General features: G+C 39.2%; 1 protein-coding gene across 1 annotated transcript in view; it reads right to left on the minus strand.

The window, feature by feature from the left end:
• LOC124555323 (probable medium-chain specific acyl-CoA dehydrogenase, mitochondrial) overlaps positions 1–15629 on the minus strand; it is a 194721-nt gene that overhangs the window by 93889 nt on the left and 85203 nt on the right. The window contains exon 6 of the mRNA XM_047129201.1: positions 3140–3270. Within this exon, the coding sequence (XP_046985157.1) occupies positions 3140–3270 (131 nt within the window). The remainder of the gene's footprint in view (positions 1–3139; positions 3271–15629) is intronic.

Raw genomic sequence — 15629 nt, forward strand, 5'->3', positions numbered from 1 at the left:
GGCCAAACATGGTTGAAGACAATGAGTAAATGGAGCCTTTTAGCAACATTCAGATGTTGGATCATCTGATTATGAATCAAAACAGGGCCTGGGGATGCACTGTGATGACTCAAGAGCCTAAAGCAGTTCCCAATCAGTAAAAATTTAAAACATAATTTGGGAGGGGGGAGGGGGGGGGTGTTGAAGTGTAGGGAGATGTATTCAACTTCTTTATATGTTGGAAAGATAGCCAGGTAAGAAGAGGTTGCCAGAACTGTCACAGAGAGGATCCCATGGTGTTCAGAATGGTCTGCCGCATTGGCACAAATACTATTCTGAAGAGAGAGAGCCAGAACAGCTGTTGATCTTCAGTAACTCAGAAGACTACTTAGCTTGCCCCACACCTGTGATGAAGAGGCATACATTCTCAAGGAGGAGCCACAGCATTCATTCTTCTTCATTTTAATGCTGAAATGCTACATGTAATTTTATCAGTAGGTCTGTCACCATGAGCTACTCGTGTATCTCAGATAAACAGTATTATACTACCTTGAAATAAGAAAATTAAAATAAACACTTAAATCATACTTCAGGAAAGGGGGAAAAAATCCATAGAGAAAAGTCGTGCTACTGAACACATGAGGCACATAATTTTGGTTAATGGCACAATCAATCACTGTTTCACAACCATCACATTAAACCTCAGATTTTTGGTCTTGAGCTCTAGGACAGAAAATACACAACCCTGTCATGGATTCTGGTATTCTTTCATCTTCTTTTACATTTGCAAATCTAAAATATGACTAATGGATTCACAGAGTACTCTACTTAAAGTCAGTTTTTTTCCAAATGTCTCGCCACATATTGTCTGATCGTATGTACAGCCAACTTCATCAGTATAGAATTGTATCTGGTAATATTTAATAAGTTGTAAAATAGGCAGAGAGGCAAATGATGAGTTTTCCTGGCACTAGAATATGAATGATGTAACTGTTCTGACATGTCAACACCTCCGTTACACGATCTTCTTCATTGAATTCATTGATTTCAGAATAAGGCCCTACAGATTCTGAACTAAAGAGCATACATTGTACTTCAATAATACCCTACACCTTGGTAAAGTTGAAAATCTGTTGGAAATTTTTGGGAAATTGAGGTATTTAATTCACCTAAAAAATTCAAATGATCCGTTGTAACAGTTTTAAAAGAATAACTAATTTAAGCTTCTGCAGTAACAGAGTTATATTTTCTAAGTTTAAAGTAAGTATAATATTATTTGACATCACACACATATAAAGAAACTTAATCCCAAAAATGTTTATACTGCTTATGTTACCCTATGGTGCACCTGTACCCAAAAAGTTAAATAATGTGAAGAAAAGGGTGACCACTGCTGACTCTGCAAGTCACAGCCATACTGACTTGTTACAACATGAAACTACTGGGAAGCACAGAACTGCAGTGCTAACTGTTGGCTGTTAGGGTACACCTATAACCTAGTGCTCCCACGAAGTGTAACTAAGTAGCAGTCCAGGATTAATCAGATAGTGAGCCCTAGCATGAAGTTACTTAAAAGTGGGGAGATGGAGGGTACATGTAGCAAAAGTAATAATGAGAGCATCTGTGTCTCTAGAACTGATGTTAATCTCTCTCACACCCTTGTTGATGCAATCTGTCAGAGAGGGGGTGAAGGTGACAGTAGAGGTGCAGTAACTGGTCTGTTGGCTGATGACAAGGAAGTGACAGGATCACTTGAAAGTGGTTAATGTCACAAAGATTGTCATGTAGTGACCTTTGTAGCAAATCTATGAGATCAGGGAAGATATTCTAAGGTCAATAGCTGAAAAGGTGACATAGGTGGCACAGCAGTGGATAGGAATACTGTAACTGAGGTGACAGATCAAGCCCAGAAAGAAGGTGGTTAATGAGAAGGTCTCTACCACATGAAAAGGAACTTTTCCCCAGAGGGCAGTGCATGTTGAAATCTCCATATAGGGTCAAAGGGCTTAGGGTAAGGGGGAGGGGGCTGGGGGAGGGGGGGGGGGGGGGGGAGTTGTTCGATTAAGCTGTTGATGTAAAGGTAAGGGGGTGCCCTGCCTAAAGGCAAATAAGTGTTACAAGTGATGATTACTGGAGTCATTGGTACTCGTACTGGTATTGCTTCCATTGGGGAATAAACTCACTGATGATAACTGTGTGTACCAATGTACACACTCATGCAGAAGCTCTTCTGGGGCCAGTAAGTTCTGACAGAATGCACAACAGCCTTTATGAGTTGGAGAATGGTCATCAGCAAAATCTGTTTCTGGGAGATCAACACAGATTACAGAAAAAGAGAGAATTAATTGTAGTTCTGGCAGGTGACAGTAACCTCCATTGCAGCAACAACAGATAATCACATTGAGGGTGTCCTGGTTAGATGTGAAGGGGTGAAGATAAGAGGTCATGCTTCAGCATCATTGTCTGCCACCATTTGGAGTGGAACATCATCAACAAACACTGGTTCAGAGTCTGAGTGAGGAGAGTAAAACTGCAGCACAGGAAAGGAAGAAATAACTACTGCAATGGCTTGGGGCCCCATGTTCACCATGTATGTACTCACAAAACAGCTGTGAGCCCATGGAGGGATGTTATACATTATGATTAAAGTAAAAATACTATTATATAAATGGCCAGCACCTAGTCACATTTTCATAGGTAATATGTATTTCGTTTGTAAATCTACAGATGCATACCACACAGCAGTGAGTTGTCACATGTGATCCATGGTATGTGAAAATAGTTAGATAACTCACAATCAAATTAGTATGTGTATTATAATCTTTTCTATGATTTCAACTATGACACCGATAAGCATGTTAAAGGTCAGCTCTATGACATATTATTTATGAGGGTATGTCCTTATGGACCATACATTCAATTCATGCACACAACTTTACTGTTATTATTTGTGCAACTGAACCAGTCAATCACTTCATAATCTTTTAGTTGCTAATAATGGAAAGCTGTTCTTATGATTTGAACATGGAAGCTGTTTTTACTAGTGAACTACATTATTCAGCCAAAAATGAATTACTTTGTAATCTACTTTTGTTACAATAATGTTGTTGCTTATTTCTCAGTAACACAAGTACAAATAACTATAAAAGAAAATACTTACCAACTAGCCACACCACCATTTGTAATCCACATTTTCTGGCCATTTATTATGTATTCATCACCCTTCTTCTCAGCACGAGTTTTTATGCCATTAACATCCGAGCCTGCACCAGCTTCAGTTACACAATACGCCTGTAGGAACAATCACTTACACTTAACAACAATGACTTAACCAAGTTTTGAAAACATCAAGGAAATAATTTCCTGAGGAGCAAGAACAGGAGTCTTAAAACTAATTATGTGGATGACATTCCAAGTAGGACACTCAGGCATAAACAATAATTTGAAACAATACTTTAAGAACTAGAGGCAAAAGTTACCAGCATAAACAATTGTTCTTAGTTTATTTACAGAAAATTAGTATAAATCAATAGAAAAAAATACTTGCCTAGCTTCTGAAAAGCAGGTATGCACTACATGGAAAGTTTCTATGAATACAAATTACGACACAAAGAAAAAGTATGCATATTTGTCCTGTTTTAATTTAGTTTTAACTTATGCTTAAATAACCTGAAGGTATTAATGTTGGTAGTTAAAGCACTTGTAAATATCTTCATTTTCTTTTTAAGTTCATCTGTCAAAATTATGATCACAAAGGCTGCCCTGAACAGTTAGACTCTTACTAGAAATAAACCCAGATACATGTAAAGAGTTCTATACATGCATTTTACATTTTATGAAATAAAATGGACAGCATAGCTTAAAGATAGAAATATGAAAATTCCAAATCATGAAGAACATTGATTAAATGTAATAAAACCTGATGATATTAATAAATAGATTATTGCCTCCAGAACTGATATAGAATTCTGTGATATTTAATTTTCAACACTGGTAATATTTAGAAAAATTTGAAAGAAAATAAATGTTTTACCCTTCAAAGGTGAAGGATTACAAAATATTTTGTCAGTTGAGGAGACGTGGTAAAATACTCACTACTCAATACAGGAAGCAAAACTACAGGTACTCCTGATGGAGAACGGCAGGGTTCAGAGAGAAAGTATGGCACAGGACAGAAGTGTACAAAGTTTAGAGAAGTGAAAATCTGAGGGCAGGAACAGAAAGGTACCTAAATGTAACAGTGACCAATAGTATGAAGCTCAAAGACAATATAGTGCTGTTAAAAAGGTTCTGATAAAGGGAAATTCCTTAATGGAATAAGTTGTGAAATGTGCTTGCAATGTAGAGAGCAAAAATATTACATTTTGGGTATGGGGAATGGGGAGGAAGAGGAGATCTGTACCAAGAGAACCTCTACTCTACTCTACTGTACTCTACTCTACTCAGCATCCTAAAATTGTGGGTAGAGAAGGAAATGTCAGAAAATCAAATATTCTTAAGGATGTTACAAAGCAGGGACCCAAGGCCACTACTGTCTATCATATAAATGATATGAGTACTGAAATGCACCTTAGTGTGTTTGCAGATGATTTTAACTGTGTAGCCTTGTGACAATCTGTATAAAGATCTTAAATCTCTGCATAAAGGCTTCACTAGAGCAGGAAAACAGATAAGTAAATCTACACAGATTATTAGTGCAACAAAGATCCAGTTGACAAGTTCCTGCAACAAATGACACAAGGCAACATTTTAATACTATTTAACATATATCAACTCTGGTCTGACTACTTCTTAATAGTCTAGCCATGAAATTTGATAATCTGCTAATCTGCACCACAAACTTGAAGACCTCAAAACTGTCTCAAAGATTAACAACCCCTATTGTAGGGCCACTCAAGAAAAGTGAAACAAGAAGTGCACTTCCTTTACTTATGTCTCATTTGGAGTCTTGAAGTTCTGTGAAGGATCTATACTAACATTTTAGATCTTATTTTGAAGATGTATTAACAGGAGTGGAAAAATTATCTTTGGATATTTTGAAGGATTTAATATCAGTGGCATGATTAAGGATCTGAAGTGTGATGTTTTAGCATATTAAAAGCTTAGGTTAGTGATTACTTGTGGTGTGCTATTGTATTCATCAGTGCATATCCTGATACAAAAGGTCAATTCAGTGTGGAAAGGTGGAGGAGAAGTTGGAGGCTAGACAATTTTTGTAAATATTGCAACAAGTCACTTGGTAAATTTTTTAAGGCTCCTCTTAGTATTGTGTACCTGTTTCTTTAATTGTAAATTAAAAAAGTCTATGTCTTAGGTCAGCTGTTTATCAGTTCTTATCACTTTAACTTTGAATGCTTAGAATAATGGATTAACAGTCTTCCAAAATATTTTCGTGTTTGGTAGAAAATCTACACTACCTCTTCAAAAGTATCCAGATGTCAATTAGTGGACATTATATTGGGGTATGTTCACCCTTCACCTTTTTGACAACCTGAACGCTGCTGGGGACACTTTCAATGATGTGCATGTCTGTGGAGAAATGGCAGGCCATTCTTCTTAAAGAGCTGTAGTGATGCTGGACACTGGTGTCTGGAGTGAAGTCAATGATCTTACTCATCCAAAAGATATTCCATTGGATGCAGATCAGGACGCTGCACAGACCAGTTCATTTCAGTGGTCCACAAACCACTGCTTTACAGATACTACTTTATGACAGTCATTATCTCTGAACCACTCCTGTCAGCATGACAATGCACTCTGCTTTTCTACTGTATGCAGTACATAATGCTTTGAAATTGTTCATATTCTTCTGCGTTTAGCATTTTCGTAAGCACACTAAGGGGATCACACCCTCACAATGAGCAACATCCCAATATTGTAACACCACCTTCTCCATACTTCATTGTTTGAACTACTCATGATGGCAGGTAACATTCTCTAGGCATTTTTCAAAACCAAACCTTTTATCAGATTACCAGAGGGTACAGAGTGACTGGAAATGAGTGCATAGTGAGTGATTCAGCACTCCAAATCAGTCACATCACTGTTTACACCACATGAAGTGTAACTTAGCACTGACTACAGAAATGTGTGGCATATAATGAGCTGTTCAACTACTGAGCTCTTTTCTTTTTAACTCCCTATGTAGAATCATTGTGATAGATCGACTGCTGGTTGCACTGTGGAATTCATGATTGATTCCTTCTGCTGATTTGATGTGATTATTTACAACCATCCTCCACAGTTCTCAATGGTCCCTGTCCATAAGCACATGAGAACTGCCTGCTTTTGGTTTAGCTGTGGTTGTTCCTTCTCATTTCCACTTAACAATAATACCACCAGTAGATGACTTGAGCAACTATAGAATGGTTAAAATGTCCATGATGGATCTGTTACTCAGGTGGCATCCAATGTCTAGTCCATGTTCAAAGCCATTGAATTCCCCTGACTGACCCATTCAGCCATTACTGCTTCTCTGCTGGCAATACAATACTCACTGCCTCCTTTTATACTGGCAGATCCACCTCTCATGACATCCAGACACCCTATCTAATTAATCACTAGATATTTTTGATCAGATAGTTCATATTTCCACAGAAGCACAAGCATTTTGTGGTGGTGGTGGTGGTGGTGGTGGTGGTAGTGGCGGCAGCATCATGATCAGTTTGCCCTTTTCTCACATGATACCCTGCAAACCAAGGATGAAGAGCAATTGGCAGATTCCTTATTCCTAGATTCCTGGAAAGTGTTTGATATGATGCTTCTTTGAAGAAAGTTAAAGGTGTGAGTATACAGAATAGGTTCCCAGATACGTGAACAGCTTGAAGACATTTTAAGTAATAGAACCTAGTATGCTGTCCTTGATAATGAGTTCATCAGAAACAAGGGTATCATTATTAGGGCCATAGGGAATTGTCATAGGATCTCTCTAGTTATTCACATACATATATGATTTGGCAGATAGGGTGAGCAGCAATCGGCAACTGTTTGCTGACAATGCGTTAGTGTATGGGAAAATTTATTAAGTCACTGAAGAAAGATTGTCTGGCCCCAGTAGCTGAATGGTCAGCTTGATGGATTGTCAATCCTCTGGGCCCGGGTTCGATTCCCAGCTGGGTGGGGGAATTTTCTCCACCCAGGGACTGGCTGTTGACGACGACGACGACGACACATCACCATCATCCTATCAACCTCATTGACTGCAGGTCACTGAAATGGTGTCAAATTGAAAGACCGGCACCCGGCGAATGGCCTGCCCAATGGGGGGGCCCTAGCCATATGATTGAATAAACTGCAGAAAGATGTAGGATGACTTAGTGTACATTTTTCTAGGTTTAGAGCAAGCTGCCTCTCGACATACTGAATAGAAATTCTGTCTGAGTTGACAACAGTCATGGGTTACCTCCTAATACCGTGTCAGACTTTTTTCCTGGCATAGAGCAGCAGTTCAATGTGGCAAGGGCTCAACAAGTTGTTGGACATCCCCTGCAGAAATACTAAGCCATGCTGCCTCTATAGCCATCTGTAACTGTGAAGGTTTGCCAGAGCATGATTTTGAGCATGAAAAGTCCTCTCTGTAATGTCCCATAAATGTTAAATGGGACTCACGTTGGGTGATGCGGGTGGCTAAACCATTCACTTGAATTATACAGAATGTTCTTCAAACCAATTGTGAATAACTGTGGCCTGATGACATGGCGCAGTGTGATCCATAAAAATTCCTTTGTTGTTTGGGATCATGATGTTCATGAATGGCTGCAAATGGTCCTCAAATAGCCGAACATCCAGAGGACCCACTCTGTTCCATGTAAAGACAGCCCACACCATTATGGAGCCACCACCAGCTTGGACAGTGCCTTGTTGACAACTTGGATCCATGGCTTCATGGTGTCTGTGCTACATTTGAACCCTACATCAGCTATTACCAACTGAAATTGGGAATCATCTGACCAGCCCATGGTTTTCCACTCATCTAAGGTGCAAGCAATATGGCTGTGAGGTGCTGCAGATGATGTGTTTTTAGCAAAGGCACTCACTCACATAGGTCATCTGCTGCCATAGCCCATCAATGCCAAATTGTGCCACACTGTCTTAACAGATATGTTCATCGAACATCCCACTTCGATTTCTGTGGTTATTTCAAGCAGTGTTGCTCGTCTGTAAGCACTGAAAATTCCACACAAACACTGCTGCTCTCAGTCCTTAAGTGAAGGCCTTCAGCCACTGTATTGTCCGTGGTGAGAGATGCCTGATATGTGGTATTCGTGGCACACTCCTGACACTGTGAATTGCAGAATGAGCTGAACATATGCATGTAGAAATAAGAAGTTTTGATGGGTACACAATCATACTGATTTAATAACAACAAAACCATGGTGAAAACAGTCGAAGATACAAAAACTGATAACATGGAAGTAGCTGATCTGTCAATTGGTACCACCTCAATGTGTTTTGAAAAGCATCATAAAGTAAATGTTTTTTATTATATTGCCTACCTGACACTTACTTAAATTTTTGGTGTGAGACAGATACGTAATTTATGCACCAGTAAATAAAACCAAAACAGTGGATGAGGAAAATTAATTAAATATCCCTAAGTGTTCCCCTTATTCATGGGATCCACAGAACGTGGTTAATGAGTCAACATACTGATAATCACAAGACAAGGGAATTGTAGAAACTGAATCTGTATACTGCATTAACAAGAATGTTACTTAGTGCTATTCATGCTTATCCCAGCCAAATTTAAGCTACTTAAAGAGAGAGCAGCTGCCCCCCAGTAGCTGCTGTTTGCCTGTTGTTGATGACTTACTACACTGCCAGAGGGGAAAGAAAATTAGGACACCCTTTTAGAGGTTTCCGATGCTTTCAAGATTTGTTATGACAGTGCATATGGAGTACATGAAAGTATTACATTCACAAAGCAATAGCACAAATGATTCTGAGGTACCAGGTATCTACGCCATGTACTAATATGGGTGTTTCAGCATGGGTCAACTCCACAGGCAGCAATGCAGTCAATAACTATGGCTTTTGGTCAATAATATGTAGGGCAAATACTATCCTGGGATATAATATGTCACGTCTGCTTCACCTATTCATGTAGTTCTGTAAGAGTTGTTGGTTGATGAGTCACACAAGTCACTTTTTGGCCCATCATATCACACACATGCTCCATTATGAATGTGTCTGGAGATTGTGCTGCCCAGAGAAGTTGCTCCGCATCTTGCAAAGCATGTTGAGTTTCATGGGCAGCGTGTGGACCAGCATTATGCTGGTGGAACAAGACACAACCTTCCTGTTGAAAGAATGGCAAAGGAATGGGTCTAACAAATTTCTGCACATAATGAGCACTGGTTAGCATCCCCTCCACAAATACAAAAGTTGAATGAGAGTTGTAGCACATTGCACCCAGACATAAGACCTGCGGCGGTGCCAGTGTGTCTTGGATGAATGTACCTTATGAGACAGTGTTCATGAGCTCTATGTCGTATGCACAAATGACCATCTTCTGCATGCAGGCAGAATCTCCTTTCATCACTGAAGACCAGGGTGCATCATTCTAACTTCCAAGTGATCTTCTGATGGCACCAATCAAGCCATGCATGTTGATGCTGTAGTGTAAGTGGAAGATGGCTCGAGGTGCACTTGCCCATTGTTCCACTGCTAACATCAGATTGGCAACAGTTCATGTTGCCACATCTGGGCTCACAGCTACCATAGCATAGTGGAGAGGTGTGTCACTACTGTCTCACAATGTGATGATCCTGGTGGGTGTCTGTGCTGTGTGGATGGCCAGAACTTCATCTACAGGTGTGGGAATGTTCACATGACTACTGATACCAGCATTGTTGCACAGACACAGTATGTCCAACTTGTGTGGCAATTCTCCAAAAGGACCATTCCATCACTTGGAAGGCCACAATTTGACTCCTTTCAAAATCATTCAGTTGGCTATAGGAAGCACAAATGAGTCCCACTGGCATGGTTGCCTGCTTGCTTCATACATTTGGCTTCTGGCTGTGAGCATTCGTTATTAAAGGGCAGACACAGGTGGCACTCTGGTAGCTATGCCAATATGCTATCTGTTGGCAGATGATGTTGAAACTATTATCGGTACATCTACTATCCCCCAGTTGGCATATGCCATCATCGGATCAAAATCAATGCCATCTTTCCAAAAGAACTACTACTTTTCCAGGCAGTGTGTCTGCTTTAATACAATAGTATTTTTGAAGAAAATATTACTTGCATTTGAAATATCATACCCTATTTACATCGTACCCTATTTACATCGTACCCTATTTACATCGTACCCTATTTACATCGTACCCTATTTACATCGTACCCTATTTACATCGTACCCTATTTACATCGTACCCTATTTACATCGTACCCTATTTACATCGTACCCTATTTACATCGTACCCTATTTACATCGTACCCTATTTACATCGTACCCTATTTACATCGTACCCTATTTACATCGTACCCTATTTACATCGTACCCTATTTACATCGTACCCTATTTACATCGTACCCTATTTACATCGTACCCTATTTACATCGTACCCTATTTACATCGTACCCTATTTACATCGTACCCTATTTACATCGTACCCTATTTACATCGTACCCTATTTACATCGTACCCTATTTACATCGTACCCTATTTACATCGTACCCTATTTACATCGTACCCTATTTACATCGTACCCTATTTACATCGTACCCTATTTACATCGTACCCTATTTACATCGTACCCTATTTACATCGTACCCTATTTACATCGTACCCTATTTACATCGTACCCTATTTACATCGTACCCTATTTACATCGTACCCTATTTACATCGTACCCTATTTACATCGTACCCTATTTACATCGTACCCTATTTACATCGTACCCTATTTATAGCATATACTAGTTGTCCCCCCCCCCACCCCCCCACCCCCCATGAACCATGGACCTTGCCGTTAGTGGGGAGGCTTGCGTGCCTCAATGATACAGATAGCCATACCATAGGTGCAACCACATCAGAGGGGTATCTGTTGAGAGGCTAGACAAATGTGTGGTTCCTGAAGAGGGGCAGCAGGCTTTTCAGTACTTGCAGGGGCAACAGTGTTAAAAGGCCAGATAAGTCAATCATCCAGACTAACAAAAATGGCCTTGCTGTGCTGGTATTGCGAACGGCTGAAAGCAAGGGGAAACTACAGCCGTAATTTTTCCCGAGGGCATGCAGCTTTACTGTATGATTAAATGATGTTGGTGTCCTCTTGGGTAAAATATTCTGGAGGTAAAATAGTCCCCCATTTGGATCTCTGGGCGGGGACTACTCAGGAGAACATCATTATCAACAGAAAGAAAACTGGTGTTCTATGGATCGGAGCATGGAATGACAGATCCCTTAATCGGGCAGGTAGGTTAGAAAAATTTAAAAAGGGAAATGGATAGGTTGAAGTTACTATTAGTGGGAATTAGTGAAGTTCAGTGGCAGGAGGAACAAGACTTTTGGTCAGGTGAATACAGGGTTATAAACACAAAATCAAATAGGGGTAATGCAGGAGTAGGTTTAATAATGAATAAAAAAATAGGAGTGTGGGTAAGCTACTACAAACAGCATAGTGAACGCATTATTGTGGCCAAGATAGACGCAAAGCCCATGCCTACTACAGTAGTACAAGTTTATGTGCCAACAAGCTCTGCAGATGATGAAGAAATTGATGATGAAATGTATGATGAGATAAAGAAATTTTTCAGATAGTGAAAGGAGACAAAAATTTAATAGTCATGGGTGACTGGAATTCGACAGTAGAAAAAGGAAGAGAAGGAAACATAGTAGGTGAATATGGAATGGGAGTAATGAATGAAAGAGGAAGCTGTCTGGTAGAATTTTGCACACAGCATAACTTAATCACAGCTAACACTTGATTCAAGAATCATGAAAGGAGGTTGTATACCTGGAGGAATCCTGGAGATACTAAAAGGTATCAGATAGATTATTTAATGATAAGACAGAGATTTAGAAACCAGGTTTTAAATTGTAAGACATTTTGAGGGGCGGTTGTGGACTCTGACCACAATCTATTGGTTCGAACTGTACATTAAAACTAAAGAAACTGCAAAAAGATGGGAATTTAAGGAGATGGAACCTGGATAAACTGATTGTACAACCTCTGGTTTAGAGTTTTAGGGAGAGCATAAGGGAACAATTGTCACAAATGGGGGAAAGAAATACAGTAGAAGAAGAATGGGTAGCTTTGAGAGATGAAATAGTGAAGGCAGCAGAGGATCAAGTAGGTAAAAAAATGATGGCTAACAGAAATCCCTGGGTAACAGAAGAGATACTGAATTTAGTTTATGAAAGGAGAAAATACAAAAATTCAGTTAACGAAGCAAGAAAAAAGGAATACAAACGTCTCAAAAATGAGATCGACAGGAAGTGCAACCTCTAGGGGTAAGATAGATACTGCCTACAGGAAAATTAAAGAGGCTTTTGGAGAAAAAAAATAGGAGTGTGGGTAAGCTACTACAAACAGCATAGTGAACTCATTATTGTGGCTAAGATAGACGCAAAGCCCATGCCTACTACAGTAGTCTGAAGTAGTCTGAAAATCAAGTGTTCAGATGGAAACCCAGTTCTAAGCAAAGAAGGGAAAGCAGAAAGGTGGAAGGAGTATATAGAGGTTGTATAGGTGATGTTCTTGAGGACAATATTATGGGAATGGAAGAGGAGGTAGATGAAGATGAAATGGGAGATATGATAGGTCTTTCAGTGCTCTGTCAAACTCTTTGTGCACTAAGTCGAAACGAGGTCCCGGGAGTAGACAACATTCCATTAGAACTACTTACAGCCTTGGGAGAGCCAGTCCTGACAAAACTCTACCATCTGGTGAGCAAGATGTATGAGACAGGCGAAATACCCTCCAACTTCAAGAAGAATATGATAATTGCAATCCCAAAGAAAGCAGATGATGATAGTTCATCAATTTTCACACCTATCAGTTTAGTAAGCCACAGCTGCAAAAATACTAACATGAATTCTTTACAGACGAATGGAAAAACACTTAGAAGCCGATCTTGGGGAAGATCAGTTTGGATTCCGTAGAAATGTTGGAACATGTGAGGCAATACTGACCCTATGACTTATCTTGGAAGCTAGATTAAGAAAAGGCAAACCTATATTTCTAGGATTTGCAGACTTAGAGAAAGCTTTTGACAATGTAAACTGGAATACTGTCTTTCAAATTCTGAAAGTGACAGGGGTAAAATACAGGGAGCAAAAGGCTATTTACAATTTGTACAGAAACCAGATTGCAGTTACAAGAGTCAAGGAACATGAAAGGGAAGCAGTGGTTGGGAAAGAAGTGAGACAGGGTTGTAGCCTCTCCCCGATGTTGTTCAATCTGTATATTGAGCAAGCAGTAAAGGAAACAAAAGAAAAATTTGGAGTAGGTATTAAAATGCATGGAGTAGAAATAAAAACTTTGAGGTTCACCAATGACATTGTAATTCTATCAGAGACAGCAAAGGACCTGGAAGAGCAATTGAATGGAATGGACAGTGTCTTGAAAGGATAATGTAAGATGAACATAAAAAAAAGCAAAACGAGGATAATGGAATGTAGTCGAATTAAGTCGTGTGATACTGAGGGAATTAGATTAGAAAATGAGATGCTTAAAGTAGTAAATGAGTTTTGCTATTTATGGAGTAAAATAACTGAGGATGGTCAGAGTAGATAGGATATAAAATGTAGAATGGCAATGGCAAGGAAAGCATTTCTGAAGAAGAGAAATTTGTTAACATCAAGTATAGATTTAAGTGTCAGGAAGTCTTTTCTGAAAGTATTTGTATGGACTGTAGCCATGTATGGAAGTGAAACATGGAGGACTGTAGCCATGTATGGAAGTGAAACATGGACGATAAATAGTTTAACAAAAAGAGAATAGAAGCTTTTGAAGTGTGGTGCTACAGAAGGATGCTGAAGATCGGATGGGTAGATCACATAACTAATGAGGAGGAATTGAATAGAATTGGGGAGAAGAGAAGTTTGTGGCACAACTTGACAAGAAGAAGGGATTGGTTGGTAGGACATATTCTGAGGCATCGAGGGATCACCAATTTAGTATTGGAGGGCAGCGTGGTGGGCAAAAATTGTAGAGGGAGACCAAGAAATGATACACTAAACAGCTTCACAAGGGTGTAGGTTGCAGCAGGTACTGGGAGATGAAGCAGCTTGCACAGGATAGAGTAGCATGGGGAGCTGCACCAAACCAGTCTCTGGACTGAAGACCACAACTACTACTAGTTTTCTTTTAGTCTTTCAATTTTACAGTGAATGCTGCTAATTGCCGTATACCACTAGTTAACAAATCTTTTTAATCCTGGAATCTAGATATTGAGGTGATCTGTAGAAAGAGATGCTAATGAGGCAAACTTTTAATTTTCTTTTGGACTTCTAGGGATTTGCAGTTTCTTGCTTTATGTTAAGCGGGAGGTTGATGAATATCTCCCCCCCCCCCCCCCTCCAGAGTACCTAACTGTACTCTAAGCCTTAGACATGGAGACAAAGCCAATATGAAAATTATTTTTGTATTATATTGTGACTGTGTGAAGCACAGTTCAGATGAAACTGAGTTTTACTGCCAGTAACAAAAAAAATTCCCAGGTCCTTAAAGTTTAATTTGAGATGGTTTGCATATCTCCAGTTTTATAGATATGTGTTGTTATAGAATATTCAAGTCTGTCAGGAAATGTTCCCCAAGCCATTGCCTGATTGTAAAAAAAAAAAAAAAAAAAAAAAAAAAAGGGCTTAATGATAATGCTATGAATTCAGCACAAGATTTTGATATTCTACTGGAAACACTATCATAACGAGTCCAATTGCTACTTTTTAGTGACCTAGTGGTATTTGCAAGGTCCTTTGAAGGTGTATTTTTCATAATAATGAGTGTTGATAGTTTGTGCAGTGTGTGCACAAGTGAATCTACATACTCACAATAATAGCAGCTATATCACCCAGTAATAAATGACCAACTATAGATGTATTAATCATTGAATTTGGTGGTCAATTATAAGAAAGTGTCACAATCTCTGCCAAAGCTATTTTCTTGGGGCTTAGTTTCATTTGGGTCACTATTTTTTGTTTGTTTCTTTTTAAATAATGTGCCAAATTGTTTTTGCCTTATTACTGAAATGTTTTATTTTTTGAGGGTAGTGCATGAGTTCAGCTGTTTAGTAACAGAATGGGCGATTTTACAATACTGGTTGCAATAGAGGTTTCACTCTTGACTACGGATTTTTCTCTGAATTTGATGGAGCATCACAAGATACTTTAATCCAAAGAGTTATGCATTTCTTATCCTTGTTTCTGTTTGTTTTGTCTTTATTTGTTTAAGGTAAAAAAAAAAAAAAAAAACAAGACTCAAAGTAAGTACATAGGCTTTCCCAGCATAACAACATAATATTCTTCTTGCAGAACCACAAAGTCATCTTGAAAAATATTTCCATGGTCCACCTGGCTGTGATCTTCAGGTGAGTATGCTGGTGCATGAACTCACCAGAACTGAATTCAAACTGTGAGCAGTGGCTCTTTTAAATGCCACAGAGGGCAAACAGCGCATGTGCAAGAAATCATCATAACTGCCC

The sequence above is a fragment of the Schistocerca americana genome, chromosome X (assembly GCF_021461395.2).
Source record: "Schistocerca americana isolate TAMUIC-IGC-003095 chromosome X, iqSchAmer2.1, whole genome shotgun sequence".
In the NCBI taxonomy this organism is placed as follows: domain Eukaryota; kingdom Metazoa; phylum Arthropoda; class Insecta; order Orthoptera; family Acrididae; genus Schistocerca; species Schistocerca americana.